This window comes from Chiloscyllium plagiosum, chromosome 23 (assembly GCF_004010195.1).
Source record: "Chiloscyllium plagiosum isolate BGI_BamShark_2017 chromosome 23, ASM401019v2, whole genome shotgun sequence".
NCBI lineage: Eukaryota > Metazoa > Chordata > Chondrichthyes > Orectolobiformes > Hemiscylliidae > Chiloscyllium > Chiloscyllium plagiosum.
In genome coordinates this window covers 52029854-52051176 of record NC_057732.1, presented here as the reverse complement: position 1 = coordinate 52051176, position 21323 = coordinate 52029854, and the positions used below count along the sequence as shown (strand labels likewise).

Below are 21323 nucleotides of genomic sequence, written 5' to 3'. Positions count from 1 at the left end.
TCTAGCTTATCTCTCCATGCTTCAGGCTCACTGCCTTTATTCCTGATGAAGGGCTTTTGCCCGAAACGTCGATTTCGAAGCTCCTTGGATGCTGCCTGGACTACTGTGCTCTTCCAGCACCACTAATCCGGAGACCACATTGTGTCCAGTGAATGCAATAGACAGGATTTCCGTTCTAATCTTTTTTTATTCTTCTCCACCAACACTAATTTCACTAATATCTGGTGTTTGGCCAACTATTTGATAAACCTAGTTTCCATAGTGATGTCACATTCCTTGTTGACTGCCTCCTGCTCAGACTCTCCCCACGTGGCTTCCAACTCCAGTTTCATCCCTCGTGCTTTGAATCCATCCAGGATCACAGATGTTCAACGCTGCACAGACAGATGTTCTTGCTGCATCCTGAGATCCACACCAGTGCCATGCATCGTCATATACACTCTCTTGACCTCTCTCTCTCTCCAGAGCATCACATCACATTGGCTCAAGGCTGCACTACTCCCAGTTCCATTTCATCCCCAGCTCATTCGACGTGCTAAGAAACAACTCACAATGTGATCTCTACAGTGGGGAGATGAAGCATAGACTGGGTGACTGCTTGGCAGAACACCGATGTTATACCCACAGAAGTGACCCTGAGCTTCCTGCTGCCTGCCACTTCAACACACCATTCTGTTCCCTGGCCAGTATCGCTGTCTCAGGCTTGCTGCAGTGCTGCAGCGAAGCTCAGCATTAGCTGGAAGAAAAACATCTGACTTTCTGCTTGGGGATCTTACAGCGTTCAGGAATCAATATCTAGTTCAAAAATTTGAAGGCTTGAACTCTAAGTCTCAGTCCCCACATCTCACACCAGGTCTTGTGACAACATTTAAAAATCAAACAACACCAGGTTATAGTCCAACAAATTTATTTGGAAGTACTAGCTTTTGGAGTGCTGCTCCTACAACCATTTGATGAAGGAGCAGTGCTCCAAAAGCTAGTGCTTCCAAATAAACTTTTTGGACTATAACCTGGTGTTGTTTTATTTTGAACTTTGTCCACCTCAGTCCAACACTGGTATCTCCAAATTGTGATCACATTGCCTGCTATTATGCGCAATCCATTGTCAGCACTAACAATCCCCATTAGCAGCTATTCACCCTCTCAAGATTGCTATCCACTCCTTTTGTCTGGCTAGCTGTTTTTCTGTCTCTTTGAGCTCTATCCCACCTATTGTTTACTCCTTACTCACTGCCCCTCCAACCCTGCCTTCTGAATAATAACTGACATTTACCATTACTTCTGAGGAAGGGTCCCTCTACCCAAAATGTTAACTCTGGTTTCTCTTTGCAGATGCTGCCAGACCTACTGAGCTTATCCAGGAACGTTTTCTTTTCTGATTTACAGCATCCACATTCTTTCAATTTTACTTAGTGCTCAATCTTGTTAGGCTGCTGTTTGTTGGAACCATGCCCCACCAGTATCTCCACTAGATGACGATACTGGAAAATTTGTCTTTGATCACGACCAACCCTAATCCTTTCTTTACCTAACAGCCACCTGTTTCAATAGGATTAATTCCGAAGTAATACCATCAACCAATTGTTGATCACATCTTTATTGCGGGATCTCTAAAAATCTCAGTTCCTAATGAAAATGTTTTTGCTGCATTCTCCATGTTGGCTGCTTCTAGTTCTTACTGATATTACTCTAAGACTATGAAATTAGATTATATTACTTAGTGTGGAAACAGGCCCTTCGGCCCAACAAGTCCACACCGAACCACCGAAGTGCAACCCACCCAGACCCATTCCCCTGCATTTACCCCCGCCCCTAACACTACGGGCAATTTAGCATGGCATTTCACCTAACCTGCACATTTTTGGACTGTGGGGGGGAAACCGGAACACCCGGAGGAAACCCACACAGACACGGGCAGAATGTGCAAAGTCCACACAGTCAGTCGCCTGAGGAGGGAATTGAACCCAGGTCTCTGGCGCTGTGAGGCAGCAGTGCTAACCACTGTGCCACCATGCCACCCATGTTATATAGGAGAAGGTGAGGACTGCAGATGGATTTGAATTGAATTTATTGTCACGTGTACCGAGGCACAGTGAAAAGCTTTGTTTTGCAAGCAATACAGGCAGATCAGAGTTAGGTAGCATAGATAAGTAAATAATAGGTAAACAGCAGCAAAGAAAACACAGGTACAGACGAATGTTCAGAGTTTGAGAGTTCATTCAGTATTCGAACAACAGGGGGATAGAAACTGTTATGAAACCGGCTGGTGCGTGTGTTCAGGCTTCTGTATCTCCTCTCCAATGGTAGAGGTTGTAGAAAAGCATTGCCAGGGTGGGATGGATCTTTGAAAATGCTGGTGGCCTTTCCTTGACAGCGGGCCTGGTAGATGGATTCTACAGATGGGAGGTTGGCCTTTGTGATTGTCTGGGCCAAGTTCACCACTCTCTCTAACCGTCTTCTATCTTGAATGGTACAGTTGCCATACCAGGTAGTGATACATCCAGACAGAATGCTCTCTATGGCGCACCTATAAAAGTTGGCAAGGATATTCACAGTCATGTCAAATTTCCTGAGGAGGAAGAGACGTTGTTGGGTCTTTATAACCAGTGCATGCACGTGAAGAGTCCAAGAGCTTGACACTCTCCACTCATTCCACCTCTGCACTGTTAGTGTAGGGGCGCATGAGTAACATCCCGCCAAAAATCAATAATGAGTTTGTTGGTTTTGTCGGCATTGAGAGCTACGTTGTTCTCAGTGCACCATTTTTCCAGGTCTTCCACATTCCATCTGTAGTCTGTTTCATTGCCATCTGAGATTTGACCGACTATGGTGATGTCATCAGTGAACTTGTAAATGGCATTAGTCTGGTGTTTGGTGAGACAGTTGTGGGTATACTGGAAGTACAGTCAGAGGCGGAGTTCGCACCCCTGGGGGGGCTCGTGTTAGTGAGGATGCAATATTGTCCCCAATCTTCACTGTGGCCTGTGCGTCAGGAAACTGAGGATCTAGTTGCAGAGAGTGGGGCTAAGTCCGAGATCAACTAGGAGAAAGTGAGGACTGCAGATGCTGGAGATCAGAGACAAGATTAGAGTGGTTCTGGAAAAGCACAGCAGGTCAGGCAGCATCGGAGGAGCAGGAAAATTGACATTTCGGGCAGGAGCCCTTCATCAGGAATGAGGCTGGGAACCTGTGTGGTGGAGAGATAGATGGGGGAGGGGGGTGGTGCTGGGGAGAAGGTAGCTAAGAGTGCAATAGGTGGATGGGGGTGGAGATAAAGGTGATAGATCAGAGAGGAGGGTGGAGCGGATAGGTGGGAAGGAAGGTTGGCAAGTAGGACAGGTCATGAGGATAGTCCTGAGCTGGAAGGTTGGAACTGGGATAAGTTGGGGGCAGGAGAAATGGGGAAACTGCTGAAGTCCACGTTGATGCCCTGGGGTTGAAGTATTCCAAGGCTGAAGATGAGGCATACTTCCTCCAAGTGTGGGGCAGTGAGGGAGTGGCGGTGGAGGAGCTCCAGGACCTGCATGTCCTCAGGAATTGGGGGGTGGGGGGAGAAAGAGTTGAAATGTTCGGCCACGGGGCGATGGGATTGATTGGTGAAGGTGTCCTGGAGGGGCATGGATAGAGTAAATAGACCAGGTCTTTTCCCTGGGATGGAAGAGTCCAGAACTAGAGCGCATAGGTTTAAGGTGAAAGCAGAAAGATTTAAAAGGGACCTAAGGGGCAACATTTGCACGCACAGTGTGGTGCATGTATGGAATTAGCTGCTAGAGGAAGTGGTGGAGTTGCAACATTTAAAAGGCATCTAGGAAGGGTTTGGAGGGATATGGGCCAAGTACTGGCAAATAGGACTAGATTAGGTTCGATATCTGTACGAGTTGGACCAAAGGATCTGTTTCCTTGCTGTACATCTCTTATGACTCTAATAAGATTTTGCAACTGAGCACTAAAATACACAGTATAACCTGCGGTTTCTAATTAAAGAAACTAGGAAACAAACTACCCTTTTTCTTTTTCTTCAGTTATTTTTGTTGAGCACATTTTATACATGTGTTGCAGACAACTGCCACTGTGACTGAGGTTAGCTGAATTGATTATGAACATCTATCAGACTTGCAGTTTTTCTCCATTTGTGTAGTTTGGCGCTATATGTTTAACTGCTAGAGACATCTTGACCAACTGGTCCAGTCATCAATTTGATCTACTTGCAATAATAGTGACTGTTTATTTTTAAGTCTCGACACTGCTTTCTCTATAAATATGGAGATTTTGCTACAGCTCAGCTGCTTGTCTGAATTGAAGATTTTCATATAATTATAACAACGATCCCTTTTCAAATTATGGTTCATAAATTTCCAATAATTTGAATGTTTCTGAAACTTAGCAGATGTGACTTCAGGGGATTGTTTTCAACTACGTTTTTTTAATGTTCCTATTCGTGATTGCTCATTGCTTAACTAGAGGATGGAGAGCTTTTAGCCACCAGTTAGGATCGATATAAGTTTCAAAGGCATTGAATCTTAAGCTTTCTCATGTGACATTTATGAACTAATGTTAATACTTATATCTAATATCAATTCCTGATTCCCTTGTGCAAAAGTTCACATTAAAAACTACAGCATATCTGCAAACAAGTTGCGATATATGCTGCTTAATGTATTAATGTCTATCTAATGTCTGGATCAGAAATTAGCTAGCTGAAAGAAGACAGCGGCTGGTGGTTAATGGGAAATGTTCATCCTGGAGTTCAGTTACGAGTGGTGAACCGCAAGGATCTGTTCTGGGTCCACTGCTGTTAATCATTTTTATAAATGACCTGGATGAGGGTGTACGAGGATTGGTTAGTAAATTACTAAGGTCGATACAGTTGTGGAAACTACCAAAGAATGTTGTCGGTTACAGAGGGACATAGCTAAGCTGCAGAGCTGGACTGAGAGGTGGCAAATGGAGTTTAGTACAGAAAAGTGTGAGTTTATCCACTTTTGAAAGGAGTAACAGGAATGCAGAGTATTGGGCGAATGTAAGATTCTTGGTAGTGTAGATGAGCAGAGAGACCTGTTTCTCTGTATGTAGATCCCTCAAAGTTGCCACCCAGGTTGACAGGGCTGTAAAGATGGCATATGATGTCTCGACTAATAAAAGCTAATACATCAAGTTTTGGAGACATGAGGTCATGCTGCAGCTGTACAAAACTCTGGTGTGGCTGCACCTGGAGTATTGTGTACAGTTCTGGTCACCACATTATAGGAAGAATGAGGAAGCTTTGGAAAGGTTTCAGAAGGCATTTACTAGGATGTTGCCTGGTATAGAGGGAAGGTCTTATGAGGAAAGACTGAGGGACTTGAGGCTGTTTTTGTTAGAGAGAAGGAGGTTGAGAGGTGATTTAATTGAGACATAGAAGATAATCAGGATTAGATCGGGTGGAGAGTGAGAGCCTTTTTCTTTGGATGGTGATGGCTAGCACAAAGGGGCATAGCTTTAAATTGAGAGGTGATAGATACAGGACAGATGTCAGAAGTAGTTTCTTTATTCCGAGTAGTAGGAGCCTGCAACAGTAGTAGACTTGCCAACTTTACGGGCATTTAAATGGTCATTGGATAGATATATGGATGAGAATGGAATAGTGTAGGTGAGATGGGCTTCAGATTGGTTCCACAGGTTGGCGAAACATCAAGGGCCAAAGGGCTTTTACTGTGCTGTAATGTTCAATGTTCTAATTTTCTGCTTTGCAGCTGCTGGCCTTATGCACACCTTCAATGCACATGCAGCCACGGATATTACAGGCTTTGGGATTCTTGGGCATGCTCAGAACCTGGCAAAACAGCAACGAAATGAAGTGTCATTTGTGATCCATAACCTTCCTGTCCTTGCGAAGATGGCAGCAGTGAGCAAAGCATGCGGGAATATGTTTGGATTAATGCATGGCACTTGCCCTGAAACATCAGGTAACTTCTATGAATAGTATTTTGAAAATGGCAACAAGCAGCTTGGTTTTGTGCAGAAATGTAGTACTTGTGTAATTATTGAACATTCAGTGTTCTACCTAAGTCAGTACTGTACTGGAAACTGCTTTTTCTGAGTTGCCTGTCCATTTGAAGGTGCTCACCTTATAATTTGGTTGTTGCTGACTGTCTCCTAATACTTTGTCCATTTAAGCACCCTTTACATTTGAGCTTGAAGCAATGTGAGTGCCTTTCATTTCCAGGGCTTTGCACTTGAGCATAGCACTACCCTCTTTCATGTTTGCGTTTGGCATGCTTCCCAGTTGAAATATCTAAATGGTGAGTGTGTTTAATTAATCTTGTTGAATTGGAAGCACTAGCTTTCGGAGTGCTTCTCCTTCATCAGGTGGTTGATGAAGGAGTAGCGCTCTGAAAGCTAGTGCTTCCAATTAAACCTGTTGGACTATAACCTGGTGTTGTGCTTTTTAAACTTTGTACACACCAGTCCAACACCGGCGTATCCAAAGCAGGAATCTTGACAGTTTCATGATAGCCCCATCAATAATGATTAGGTACTGCGAGCCCCTTTCAATGGCCCTATAATTACATGGGCAGATACTCATTCAGTTTTCGCTGTCACCGTGTTCTGAAGGTTGACTTGTGAAACATTTCTATTTGCAGGAGGCCTTTTGATCTGTCTTCCACGGGAACAAGCAGCTCGGTTTTGTGCAGAAATAAAATCACCAAAATATGGCGAAGGATATCAGGCGTGGATAATTGGGATTGTGGAGAAGGGCAATCGTAGTGCCAGGATCATTGACAAACCACGGATCATCGAAGTAGCTCCAACAATTGCAACACAAAACGTTAATCCAACTCCTGGTGCCACGTCTTAAAAGAAAAAATGCACACAGAAAAGGTGACTTGTTGCAGTTCTGATGCCATCCCAAGCAACTTTGTAAATTTAACTTGTCTGCCTTGTGTTGGCCTTTTGGCAGATCATGCGTGGATATTAAAAAAAAATCCATTGCCCTGTTTTTCTGTTACATTAACTGAAGATGCACCTAATACTAAGGCAGCTTCTAAGTTGAGAACTTAATATCCAATACTGTTGATTCATTTTGAATCTTTAGACACTTACTGTCTGTGCCGCATAGGCTCTCTTAAAGTGCTTCACATAGAGCACACCTTACCAACAGCAGTGCAGCAGCATTTCATTTGTCTGATCACTATATTAGATGAAAACTACTTGTCAGCAAATTTGTTGCCTTGAAAGCTTTTCAGAAAGAGTTACAGTTGTTATAACGATTAATGGAATGCAGCAGTTTGCATGATTTCATTTGGTCTTTGGTTTGTAATGTTTTTTCACATTGTTAAGATGTATTGTTAGTGTTGACTTGACTCAGTTGATCTGTCTGTAAAAATGAGTAGGTCCTCTGTGCTATATTCGCATGGCCAGCACTTCACTTGGAAAAGAAATGTTTCTTTCCAGTATGGTAAATCTTAAACAATAATGTTATCATGGTATGTTTTCTATTATTTTGTAGCAAACACGTGTTAGTTTACACTGTGGTTCGCTGTTTTATCATGCAGAAAATGTTACAGACCAAACGAAAGGCTACTGTAAAATACTCTAAGATTGAAGCTCAGAATGAACTACACTATGACTTTTTAAAAATATAATAATCAATTATGTTGACATTATGTGCTGTGGTTATTAGTGTTTAATACATTTTATATTTTGTAAAGTGATATCTGCATCTGCTTTTCTATAAATACAAATAATCTTTAGCATAATGCTGCTTAGCTTTTATTTTTAATTATACACTCTCAATTCTCGACTAGTCTGTTTTAATGTGATTTATATCGCCAATGTCACATCTTAAGTTTAACATAATAGTCTAATGAATATTTGAAATGATTCCTCCTTTCCGCACAGTTCCTGTCAGCATCCACCTTGTTGTATGTTATTTTGTTAGTAAACACATGCCTTTGTTCTGATTTCGTATCTGTTAAAAGTGTATAAAGTTTTTTTTAGGATTTTGCTTCTTGGGGTCTTTTTCCTGCTTTCTCCACCTTTTCTTTTAATCTCCCCAATGCCCCCCGCCCCTACTCCTTCCTGATAGTTTTCACATAGCACAATAACCCTGTTCATTAAATCGGAAATTTGTTGAAATTGTTGTTGATTTCATTTTTCCCATTTCCGACTACTCCTGCATTGTTATTTTGCTTAATTTGTTCTTAAGGTGGTTTTCAGTGGTGCAGTGAGATAAAATAACTGTGACTTAGGGCTGATTCAGAATTCCACATGCAGCTTTTTGACCATAGGAGTTTGTTTGTTCTAATGTGCGCTAACTTCATAGCGAAGTACATATTGTGTCTGTGTTTGTGCATCTGTGTTTGAGAACTTGGGCACTTAAGGAATTGCATATTTTAATTTGTTTTAAATAGTTCTCTTCAAATAGAAAGGTATTGCTGTCTCTGACATTGTGAAAAACTTCAGTTACTATCTTATCAGGTCAACTGAAAGGTGTGTTTATAATAGTACAAGTTTGTTCCATCTGTTTACAAAACTATTGCTTTTTCTCAAAGAAATAGTTTGCCTTCTGATCGCAACAATAGGTACCCATGCAGGACTTTTAACGAGTCATAATGGATAAACTACTAGCAGAACAAATTATTTAACAGCCAAATGGAAAAGAACTGTTGGAGGATAAACGCATGACAAATGTGTGAATCAAGTTCTTTACTTTTGTGCATGAGGTGTTGACAAATTTAGTTTATTTGGCAACCTTTGCACCTTTCTCGCATTTTCAGGTCAATTATACTTGAGAAGACCCACATGGTGGATGACAAGTGTTTCCAGTGATTTTCATTTTTATTTTATGTTACTGAGTAGCAGTGTCAAATGACGCTGAACCATGATTGTGGGACAGACAGTTTGTTTTTTCTCCATTTGGTACGATGCTAACATTTCAGGTATAAACCCTAACTTGAATGTTTGTTTGTTTTTTTCTCATTTCTCCACAGATTCTACCTTACCTGTTGTTTCCAACAATTTAAATTTTTATTTCCAATTTCCAGCATCTGTGATATTCTGCTTTTAAGGAATGATGTTCTGCCTTCTAGCATAACCCACTTAATGACTTAATCATGATATCAGATCTGTTGGGAATTAGTTAAATTTTTCTGAATCATTGTGTTGACTTTATTCGTGATTTACTTTTTAAAAACCTGTGCATTAACAGAACTGTTGTCTTATTCTGGTTAACTTTTCATGAGTTAGAACTGTTTTCAAATTTTACATTTTTTATTGCTTATTTTTCTCAAGTGCCAGTTGCGACTTCCCTGGTACCACTTAATGTCTTTCAGCTCACCAACTTATTCAAGAAATTTAACTTTGTTTTTTTGCAGTTGCGGTGGCCAAATCTATTGAATATCTGTGATTTAAGCCTGACGTCTAAAGCAGCATTTCAGTAAACTCAAGGAATGAAATGATCACTACCATGCATTTTTAAAGTAAATGTGCAAAGAAGTTGGTATGGCTCTTCTTTATTGAGATCTTCAAAGATAGTTGAGAACTGCAATAGACTGAGTACTGTCTCATTTGTTTAGCTTTTAAAGGAGAGAATCATGAACCTGGGAATTGTAAAGACCGTTTGCCTTAACATCAGTGCTGGGGGAAAATGCCCAAGAGTATTCTAGAGAATGCTATACATGTTTGTCTAAATCTTGTAAAGGCTGTAAGAAAGAGTTGTTGATAATGTTTGATTTATAAAATGGCTGTGCCTTAGATATCTTAAATTCTGGATAGCTTTTTTGAAAAGGGTAATTCAGTGGATGTTCCATTGTATAATTTTTGCTTACTATTAATACTGCAGTGGAAAAAAAGTTCTCTTTTTATTTTGGAAAAAACAATTGAGTCGCCTTTTTAAAGCTTCTCAAATAGAATTTGAGAAGGGTAATCTAGTGGATACAAATCTACTTATTTTCTGAAACCAGGTAAAGTTCTAACAGTAAAAGTAATCTACAGATAGCATTAAGACTGAATTCTACCTCCTGTTTGAAGAGAACCACACTTAAAGTGGATGATCCAGAAGCCATCTAGTGGCAATTAATCTGTACCATCTGGATGTAAGCATCAATTGAGAATAAATACTCAATCATCTCTAGACATTTGTTCCAATTTACAAATAAGTTGGCCTCTTTTTAGAAGCTTAGAACCAGCTGGATTAAAGATTGCAGCAACCTGCATAGGAGTTCTGACAGGCCAAATGTTAAAAAGGTTTTTTGTCTGAAATAAGCTGCTTTATGGACCAGTATTTTGTTGAAAAGTTTGAAAAACCAAATGCTGGTAGTTTGCTCCATGTTGAGCTTCAAGCACCTTTGTAAATCAAGAGACCAAATAAAGAGTGAAAAAGATTGTACTTATCACTAATTCTGATCTGAAATAAAATCTGAAAATTGTGGTCACAAATGCAGGTGTATGATCATAATTTAGCTTTTTAACTCCTGCTTGCTGCCATTTTAATGCTCTTAAGCTTGACACACCACAGCAGTCACATGAGAGAAATTCATTTTTAGGTATCCGATCGATCGCAGTTTTCCACTAACCATCTTGTAAATGGGCAATACATCCAACATTTGATGTGTCTTAAACTCAGCAATATTCTTCACCAACCTATTTATTTCATTCAAAGGAATGATTTTCTCAGCAACAGATCTGAAAATACTGTTACAGAAATATTGTTCCTGGCAAAGTCCCCATGGCTTTGTAGTCTCAAAGATAAATGATAAGTCTTAACTCATTTATGATCCAAGGAATTTGTACTTTTGTGTTGACGGAATGTATGACAACACTGTTGCAACAGAGTTCAGCATGCTTTGTTTAAATTCTGCATTTGTTGATACCTTCCTACTAATAGATACGTAAATATGAGATTTTCACAGCTTGAGGAAAAACTGTACTTGCTGGAAATGTGAAAGCTGAGAGGTTAAATTAGTAGAGTGGGACCCCTCACTAGGGAGGAAGAATTAGATGCTGGATATAATGGTCAGTCAGATTTTCAGGCTACTCCAGGAGTCCACTCCGCTGTGGGCACTGGTGAGGCTGCAGATCGGCCCACTCAGAAAGCCTAGTGAGATTCTGGATCAAGTGGAGTTGACAAGTTGTGTGAATAGGAAGAAAGTAGGCTATTTCATTTGGGAGGGAAATTTCCCCCAATAGGCTAAGAGCACCTTCCAAAGATGGTACTTCCTGCCATTTTAAAAATGGGCTACCTACTCCCACACAATTACCCAGGCCAATCATTAGATGTTTTTAATCTACCTGTTCAGACATGTGACATGTCTGGTACAAGTGGAATTTGAAGACCTTTGTAGCTTAAAGAGCACTCCAGGTCAATCTGATATAGTATAATGGTTTGGGCAGAGTATGTTTATAAAAAGGTCAATTGATCCTTCATTATTTAGATTCACTAGTTGGACTCCAATGTTAATACCCAGCCAATTTTGAGCTGACGGGAGGATAGCAAGCTGACTGGTCATCCAACCTATTTATATTCAGCATGCCACCTTGCTGTAAAAATACCAACATGGTCATGTAATATAAAATCCACAAATTGAAATCCCACCATTGCTGCTTGTAAATTAAATTTAAAAATCTCTCAACACCAGGTTATAATCCACCAGATTTATTTGAAAGTACAAGCTTTTGGAGCATTGCTCCTTCAGGTAGCTGGTGGAGCAGGTGCGTAAGATACAGAATTACAAGTAAAAGATCAAAGTATTATACAACTGATGCAATGTATTAGATAAAGATAGATGGCTGTTAAATCTTTAACACTTAGAATGGGAGTGCAGGTTTCGATCGATATGTAAATCCCAGAATTTCTTTCAAGTCACAGCCCCGAGATAACTTAAGGTCTCATGCCATCTTCCACGTGCACGGCAGATACTGATGTGACTTGGTCAACATTTGTCTATTTCATACACTGCAGACCAGGATGCCCCGAGACATGATATATTGGCAAAACCATGCACACGCTACAACAATGGATGAATGGGCATTGCCTAACAATCTCCAGACAGGGATGTTCACTCCCAGTTGGGGAACACTTCAGTGGTCAAGGACGTTTGGCCTCCGATCTTCAGGTGAATGTCCTCCAAGGCAGAATTCGAGGGTCGCAGGTAGATAGAATAGTGAAGAAGGCGTTTGGTATGCTTTCCTTAATTGGTCAGAGGATTGAGTACAGGAGTTGGCAGGTCATGTTGTGGCTGTACAAGACATTGGTTAGGCCACTGTTGGAATATTACGTGCAATTCTAGTCTCCTTCCTATAGGAAAGATGTTGTGAAACTTGAAAGGGTTCAGAAAAGATTTACAAGGATGTTGCCAGGGTTGGAGGATTTGAGCTACAGGGAGAGACTGAACAGGCTGGGGCTGTTCTCCCTGGGGCGTCGGAGGCTGAGGGGTGACCTTATAGAGGTTTACAAAATTATGAGGGGCACGGATAGGGTAAATAGGCAAGGTCTTTTCCCTGGGGTGGGGGAGTCCAGAACTAGAGGGCATAGGTTCAGGGTGAGAGGGGAAAGGTATAAAAGAGACCTACGGGGCAACTTTTTCACACCGAGGGTGGTACCTGTATGGAATGAGCTGCCAGAGGAAGTAGTGGAGGCTGGTACAATTGCAACATTTAAGAGGCATTTGGATGGGTATATGAATAGGAAGGGTTTGGAGGGATATGGGCTGGGTGCTGGCAGGTGAAACTAGATTGGGTTGGGATATCTGGTCGGTATGGATGAGTTGGACTGAAGGGTCTGTTTTCATGCTGTACATCTCTCTGACTCTATACGCAACTACACAGAATTGCCGAGCAGAGGTTGATAGCCAAGTTCGGTACCCATGAGAGCAGCTTCAACCAGGATCTTGGGTTCATGTCACAGTGCAGATGACCCCACTACTCTATACACACTTACTTTCTCACAAGCAAACATACACACAAAGACACACACAAACACAATCAAAGACCCTCAGATAAATGCTGTCTTTCATATGCATATGCACACCCTGTCATAGGCATATCACACTTGCGAGCACTATCAAGCATGCACACACGCACGCACCCACCCACATAAGTCTATGGGGTGAATTTGCTTTTCCAGATTCTATTTTGTTCAAAAAACACAATCTGTCGGCAGTCAATGTGATATTTTATGAATTCCTACTTTAGAAATAAAACCAGTCTGACTCCAGTTTGGGATATAGACAGACTCTAACTTCACAGCTTTAATGCATTGTCTCCGCTGCAATGTCACTTTTTTTTAAAACCCGAAGTTATCAGTGGGTTTATCTCAGAGCTGTAGTTTGAAATAAATTCTGGGATTTACATATTAACACCTGCATTCCTATTCTAAGTGCTTTAAAAATCAACAGCCATCAAAGTTTGTTGAAAATATTGCATCAGTTATATGGCACTTCTGATCTTTTACTTATTAAATTCTGTGTACCTGCTCAACAAAGGAGCAGCCTTCCAAAAGCTTGTACTTTTAAATAAACCTTTGTGTGATTTTTAACTTTGTCCGATACCAGCACCTCCAAATCATAAATGAAGTTTGGTTAATTAAATCTTTTTTTTTAAAAGTCCTGACACAAAGCTATTATTCTAATGAAAGATTTTTTGAAATATTAAGTCTGCCTGACTTGCAGCGTTTTTTTTGTTCTTTCAGATTTTCAGCACCTACAGAAATTTAGTTTTACTTTTGAAGGATTGTTGTAAATGTCCTTTAGGAAAAGATAGTGGTCATCTGAACTAAGTCTAACCTTTATTTGACTCCAGATCTAAGTGACTGTAATCTGCCAAGCAATCAACAAAGGCAGCTAAACACTTGCTCCTCGTGAGCAATTAGGCATGACCTTAACAGCAATGTGTATACCCCTAATTGAATATATTTTTTAAGAAAATTAGCAGATCTGATGCTATTCAGTAAAGAATGTTGAAGTGAACAGATTAGCTGGGGCAAATGGCTATGAAGAGTAAAGGGAATTTCCTGGAATTTCACCGTGATTACATCTAAATTAAATTGTAATTAAAATTAAAACCGGTTTGTCAAGTGCAGAGGCTACTGGAAAGTTGGAATGAGAAGAGGAGGGAGTCTCAGGTTAAGGAAGGACTGACCGGTAAAAATGCATGAAGGATAACCCAAGATTCCTGCAGCTGTGAAATGAACGTAGTGCAACACTGACATTTTAAAAGCTGAACTGAGAAACATGTCATATTAAGCATCAGCTGTGAGATGTGTTTTAGTTAACAGCAAATTAAATGGCAGCCAATAACAGCATGTGCAGTAGTGACATTACACTACTGAAGCAGCTAATAATTTGACACCTATACACTTTTGAAAAGGCTGAAAGATAGAAACATAGAAGGTGGGAGTAGGCCACTTGGCCCCTCAAACGTGTTTTGCTATTCAATACGATCATGGCTGATCGCTGCGCTCAATACCCTATTGTGCAGATTAGAGTGGTGCTGGAAAAGCACAGCAAGTCAGGCAGCATCCGAGTAGGAAGAAAATCGACGTTTCAGGCAAAAGCTTTTCCAGCTTTCCAGTACCACTGATCTAAACTCTGGTTTACAGCATCTGCAGTCCTCCCTTTTGCCTACCCTATTGTACACCCCCACCCCCATCCATTTAGTCACAACAGCCTTATCTATCTCCTCGAAGACACAATGTTTTGGCCTTAACCACTCTTTGTGGTAGTGAATTCTCCAGCTCATGATTCTGTGGGAGAAGAAATTTCTCCACCTCATCCTAGAACGTTTACCCCTTTATCCTTTAAACTATGACCCCTAGTTTTGGACTTTCGCACCATCAGGAACATGCTCCCTGCATCTAACCTCTCTAGTCCTGTTAGAATATTATAACATTTTCCTAAACTCCAATGAATACAATCCTAACTGATTCAACCTTTCTTCATTTGTCAGTCCTATGAGAGTCATAGAGATGTACAGCAAGGAAACAGACCCTTCGATTCAACCTATCCAGGCCAGCTATCCCAACCGAATCTAATCCCATCTGCTAGCACCCAGCCCATATCCCAGGGAAAACAGCCCCAGCATGTTCAGCCTCTCCCCATAGATCAAATCCTCCAACCCTAGCAACATCCTTCCAAGTTTCACAACATCTTTCTGATTGGAAGGAGACCAGAATTGCACGCAATATTCCAACAGTGTCCTAATCAATGTCCTGTACAGCCGCAACATGACCTCTCAACTCCTGTACTCAATCCTCTGACCAATAAAAGAAAGCATACCAAACACCGCCTTCACTATCCTATCTACCTGCGACTCCACTTTCAAGCAGCTATGAACTTGTACTCCAAGGTCTCTTTGTTCAGCAACACTCTCTAAGACCTTACCATTAAGTGTGTAAAACCTGCTAAGATTTGCTTTCCCAAAATGCAGCACCTGACATTTATCTGAATTAAACTCCATTTGTCACTTCTCTGCCCATTGGACCATCTGATCAAGATCCTGTTGTAATCTGAGGTAACCTCCTTCGCTGTCCACTATACCTCCAATTTTGACATCATCTGCAATCTTACTAACTATACCTCTTATGCTCGCGTCCAATCATTTATATCAATGACAAAAAGTAGAGGACCCAGCACTAATCCTTGTGGCACTCCACTGGTCACAGACCTCCAATCTGAAAAACAACCCTCCACCACCACCCGCTGTCTTCTACCTTTGAGCCAGTTCTGCATCCAGTCCAGGAATCAATCTGGGAAACCTTTGCTGTACTGCCTGTATAGCAAGAACATCCTTTGATAAGGAGACCAAAATTGCACACAATACTCCAGATGTGGCCTAACCAGTGATTTGTATAATTGCAGCAAGACATCCTTGTTCCGGTACTTGAATCCTCCCACTATGAAGGCCAACATATAGTTTGCCTTCTTTACTGCCTGCTGCACTTGCATGCTTGCTTTTAGCAACTGTGCAAGGGCACACTCATTGAACATTTCCATCTTTCAATTTACAGCCATTCAAATCATAGTCTGCTTTTCTATCATAGCTATCAAAAGCGGATCACCTCACATCTATCAACATTATATACACAACAGCCGTGCATCTCTCACCCAGCCTGTCCAACTCGTGCTGTGTCATCATAGCCCACCCTATCAATCAGCCTTGTGTCATCTCAAATTTTCAGAGGTTACATTTAGTTCCCTCATCTAAATTATTAACATATTGCAAATAGCTGGGGTCCTAGTACTGTTTCCTGTGAAACCCCACCAGTCACTGCCTGCCATTCAGAAAAACACCCATTTATTTTTAATCTTTGCTTTCTGTTTGCGAGGACAGGATTGCATCCTTACATCCTTTAAAGAATTGCCATAGATTCATCAAGCACAATTTCCCATTTGTAAATGCATGCTGAGTGTCTGCTTTACTGCAGTTTTTGAAATGCACTGCTATAAAATCCTTGTTAAGGAGTCTAGAGTCTTTCCTACTACCGATATCCGACTCCCTGGCCTGTAATTCCCTGTTTTCTCTTCCCTTTTTAAATAGTGGAGTTACGTTATCCACCCTCTAATCTATCAGAAGTGTTTCAGAGTTTAAAGAGTCTTGGAAGATGACCACCAATGCATCCATTATTTCTGTGGCCACTTCCTTACGTACTCTGGAATATGGATTATCAGGATCTGGGGATTTCTCAGCCTTTAGTCTCACCAATTTCTCAAACATCTTTTCTCTGCAAATGCAGATTTGCTTCAGTTTCTCTTCACTGAACCCTGTGTTCTACATCTGGTACATTATTTGTGTCCTTTGTGAAAACAAGCAAAGTATGAATTTAGTTCATTAGCCATTTCTTTGTTCATTATATTCATTATTTTTGATTAAGGGAAATACATTAGTTTCCACCAATCTTTTTCTCTTTAAATACTTGTGAGAACTTACTATAAAAGTTGTTATGTTCTCTGCAAACTATTTTCCCATCTTGATCAATCCCTTGGTTCTCCTTTAACTTTTAAACTTCCCACTGCTCAGGTCTATTGTTTTTTTTGTCAAATTCTGTGACTTTATAAAAATTATTTGAATCTAAGACTATCTCTAACTTTCCTCCTCAGCTATGGCTTGGTCACTGTTTTCTTTGTACTGTTGCGCCAGGCAGGAATAAAAATTTTTGTAGTTCACCCATTCAGTGTTTGAATATTTGTTATTGCCTATCCATTACCGTTCCTTTCAGTACCATCTCCCAATCCATCCAAACTGTCTCATGCCTTATACCATCATAGTTTCCCATATCAAAATTCAATCCTAGTCTCAGAAACAAATATTTCACCATAGGTACAGGTGATTCTTTACAACATGCGTTTCTGATTTTGTGTTTTAATTCCATTTCCTCCAGCAATGTTACAGCTTGGTGGTCTATATACCACTCTTGCTAATTTTTTTGCCTCTTGATATATCTCAATTCTACCGTCTCACGTGCTATGTTGTCTGAGCTTGTGTTAGAAGATAATTTCTGGGATCCATAATTCCTGGTCAAGGTTAAGCATTGCAACCTATTAAACAGGGAGCCCACCCATGTTAATAGAACCTTGAAGCCCAAGGTTGGCATAAATTAGATTGTAGAGGTGACAGTAGGATGGAGTTTGACCAACCATGACAACAAGCGTAGTAATATTACAGAAAGAGGAGGGGCCAAGGTGGAAGGAAGTGAAATATGTACAAGTGATTAATGGATTATATGAGAGGAACAGTTGGTGAGAAACATAGAAAAACTAGACACGAAACAATTAAAGATCGGAGTGGACAAAGGCACAATCAACAGGAAACAACAAAGTTGAATTTCTTTAAAAATCGAGAGCATTAAACGTTATTTACTAATAAGTAGAATGGTTTTCTGGAAAGGTTTGTCCTTCTTCCTAACCTATTCCATTCCCCTCCCCCGCAAGTCAACACATTTAACCAGCAAGAAAGTTATATTGATGCACATAAGGTTTTGCTTTGGACCAGTTCTATTCACAACACTTTTTGGGAAGTATGTAGAGATTCCTTAGAGAGTGCAGGGGGATTTATTAGAAAACTTGGGTTGCAAAGTCTGGTGTTGTTTTGGTACAAAGGCAATTGAGATTTGATACGAGGTGAACAATATTGCAACAGTTGTAGATAACGTAGATAAGCAATACCCTTTCCCATTAGCTGTTTCTACTGAGGACCAGGTTATACAGATTTATGATCAAGAGATCCAGGAGGAAGAACCTTTATTCACAGTAAGCGGCCTGGTGCATCAGTGGTTAGCACTGTTGCCTCACAGCACCAGGGTCCCAGGTTCAATTCCAGCCTCGGGCGACTGTCTGTGTGGAGTTTGCACGTCGCCCCTGTGGGTACCCTCCAGGTGCTCTGGTTTCCTCCCATGATCCAAAAATGTTCAGATCAGGTGAATTGATTGTGCTAAATTGCCCATAGTGTTAGGTGCCATTAGTCAGAGGGAGATGGGTTGGGGTGGGTTACTCTTCAGAGGGTAGGTATGGACTGGTTGGGCTGAAGGACCTGTTTCCTCACTCTAGGAAATCTAAATCTAAGTGGTAATGACTTGGAACCTGCTGCCCAAGAGAGTGATGAGTGTGCAAATAATAATTTTAAAAGGAAATTAGATGTGCTCTTGAAGGAAATAAACTTGCAGGGTTATAGAAACCAAGTTGGGGAGTGGGACAATTGTCTTGTTCCATGGGGAGTCCACAAAAAAATTGAAAGGCCTCTTGTGGTGCAAATGACTATACAAAACAACATAACTGATCTGGAAGATATTGGTGTACTCTACTAATTGAACACACACTGTTTTATGGAAAAGACACTATGCAGTTCAATTGTGTGGATGTTTGAGATTAACTTGTACAGCCAAAAGAAATGGGCTTCTGTTTATTTAGCATCTCCCACTGTGCATCATAGCCAATGAAGTATTTTAGCACTGTAGTTACTGTTGTAGGGAATGTGGCAGCTGATGTGTCAACAGCAAAATACTGCAAGCAACAGAGCAATGATGACCAGATAAAGTGAGGGATCAATTTTGCCCAGAATGTTGGTTTTTGCTATTCTTCAAAATATATCCACTTGAGGGAACATACGCACCTCAGTGTAACATTTAATCTGAAAGATTTTACCTTCAGCTGTGCAGCATTTGCCAGAACTGCAAGGGAGTGTCGACCTAGAATCGGTGCTTTTGTGTCTGGAGTGAGACTTGAACCCTTACCTTTCTGAATCGAAGCCACCACCAAATGTTTGCATACGAGTTAAATACTTACATACACTATCTCTGCTGAAAATCGTGTGAGTTAACTCCGTTTGTAGAGATGGGAATTATCAGTGCACGTACTGAGATTTTCTGTAGTATTTCATGGTCTATTTAAATTTATGTTCATCAAATCGGTTGCTCCTTCTAAGGAACAATTCCATTCTCAGAGCTCTCTGGTTCAGCTGGGAATTCTCATTCTAAATCAGATGATTGACTGTTTATGTTCCAATCCAGGATTTGAGCACAGAAGGTAAATCTGAATCTGTTCTGAGCTATTGGAGATGCCACTTGTTGGATGAGATGCTGTGCTCAGATGGACATGTAAAAATATATTGGTACAAATTTGAAGAAGAGCAGGTAAGAAATTCCTGTTGTCTTTGCCCATCTTTATCCCTCAATCAACATTGGTTAACTGGAGCTGAAGATTATCGTATTAGTCATGATCTCATTGAATAGAAAAGCATACTTGATGGGCTAAATGGTCTACTCTGTTCCTACGTCTTATGGTCTTATTGTAAAAACCACAATCGGGCAGCATGGTAACTCCGTGGTTAACGCTGCTGCCTCACAGAGCCAGGATCCCAGGCTGGAATTGAACCTCAGGTACCTGTGTACAGTTTGCACATTCTCCCCGTGTCTGCATGGGTTTCCTTTGGGTACTCGGGTTTCCTCCCACCGTCCAAAAATGTGCAGGGTACGTGGAATGGCGATGAGAAATTGTCCAGGAATGTACAGGTTAGCTGAATTGAATTGAATTTATTGTCACATTGTCAGGGTGGGATGGATCTTTGAGAATGCTGGTGGCCTTTCCTTGACAGCGGGCCTGGTAGATGGATTCTATAGATGGGGGTTTGGCCTTTGTAATTGTCCGGGCTGAGTTCACCACTCTCTGTAACCGTCTTTGAACTTGGGGAATGGTACAGTTGCCATACCAGATAGTGATACATCCAGACAGAATGTTCTTGATGGCGCACCTATAAAAGTTGGCAAGGGTATTCGCCATCATGTCAAATTTCCTCAGCTGCCTGAGGAAGAAGAGACGTTGTTGGGCCTTTGCAACCTGTGCATCCACATGAAGAGTCCAAGAGAGCTTGTTGTGGATAACCACTCCCAGGACCTTGACACTCTCCACTCGTTCCACTTCTGTGATGTTAATATGTAGGGGGGGCATAGATAACATCCTGCCGAAAGTCAATAATGAGTTACTTGGTTTTGTTGGCATTGAGAGCTAGGTTGTTCTCAGTGCACCATTTTTCCAGGTCTTCCACCTCCCATCTGTAGTCAGTTTTGTTGCCATCTGAGATTCGACCGACTATGGTGGTGTCATCAGTGAACTTGTAAATGGCATTAGTCTGGTATTTGGTGACGCAGTCATGGGTATACAGTGATGGAAATGTGTTGCTGGAAAAGCGCAGCAGGTCAGGCAGCATCCAGGGAACAGGAGAATTGACGTTTCGGGCATAAGCCCTTCTTCAGGAAACTTCAGGCTTATGCCCGAAACGTCAATTCTCCTGTTCCCTGGATGCTGCCTGACCTGCTGCGCTTTTCCAGCAACACATTTCCAGCTCTGATCTCCAGCATCTGCAGACCTCACTTTTTCCTGGGTATACAGTGAGTACAGTAGGGGCTAAGTATGCACCCTGTGGGGGGCTCCAGTGTTGAGTGTGTGAGGATGAAATATTGTCCCCAGTCTTCACTGATTATGGCCTGTGGGTCGGGAAACCGAGGATCTAGTTGCAGAGTGGGGAGCTTAGTCTGAGACCACTAACTTTAGTAATCAGTCTGAAGGGATTAATAGTGTTGAAGGCTGAACTGTAGTCAATGTGTAAGGTTCTTACATAGATGTTCTTGGTGTCAAAATGTTCTAGGGATGAGTGAAGGGCAAGTGATGGCGTTGTTGTGGATCAGTTGGTCCGATAGGCAAATTGGAGTGGGTGAAGAGTAGTGGGGAGGCTGGAGTTGATTAATGCCATGACCAGCCTTTCAAAGCATGTCAAGACCACCGAAGTTAGAGCGTTACAGGGATGGGATGGGTCTGGGTGGGGTGCTTTTCAGAAGGTCGGTATGGACTCAATGG

General features: G+C 41.3%; 1 protein-coding gene across 1 annotated transcript in view; it reads left to right on the top strand.

Moving 5' to 3' along the window:
- The window catches only part of sephs1 (selenophosphate synthetase 1), a 56717-nt gene extending 49076 nt beyond the window's left edge, over positions 1 to 7641 (top strand). The window contains exons 8-9 of the mRNA XM_043714177.1: positions 5733 to 5945; positions 6624 to 7641. Coding sequence (XP_043570112.1) covers positions 5733 to 5945; positions 6624 to 6838 — 428 coding nt within the window. The 3' untranslated portion in view covers positions 6839 to 7641. The remainder of the gene's footprint in view (positions 1 to 5732; positions 5946 to 6623) is intronic.
- Positions 7642 to 21323: the final 13682 nt, after the last annotated feature.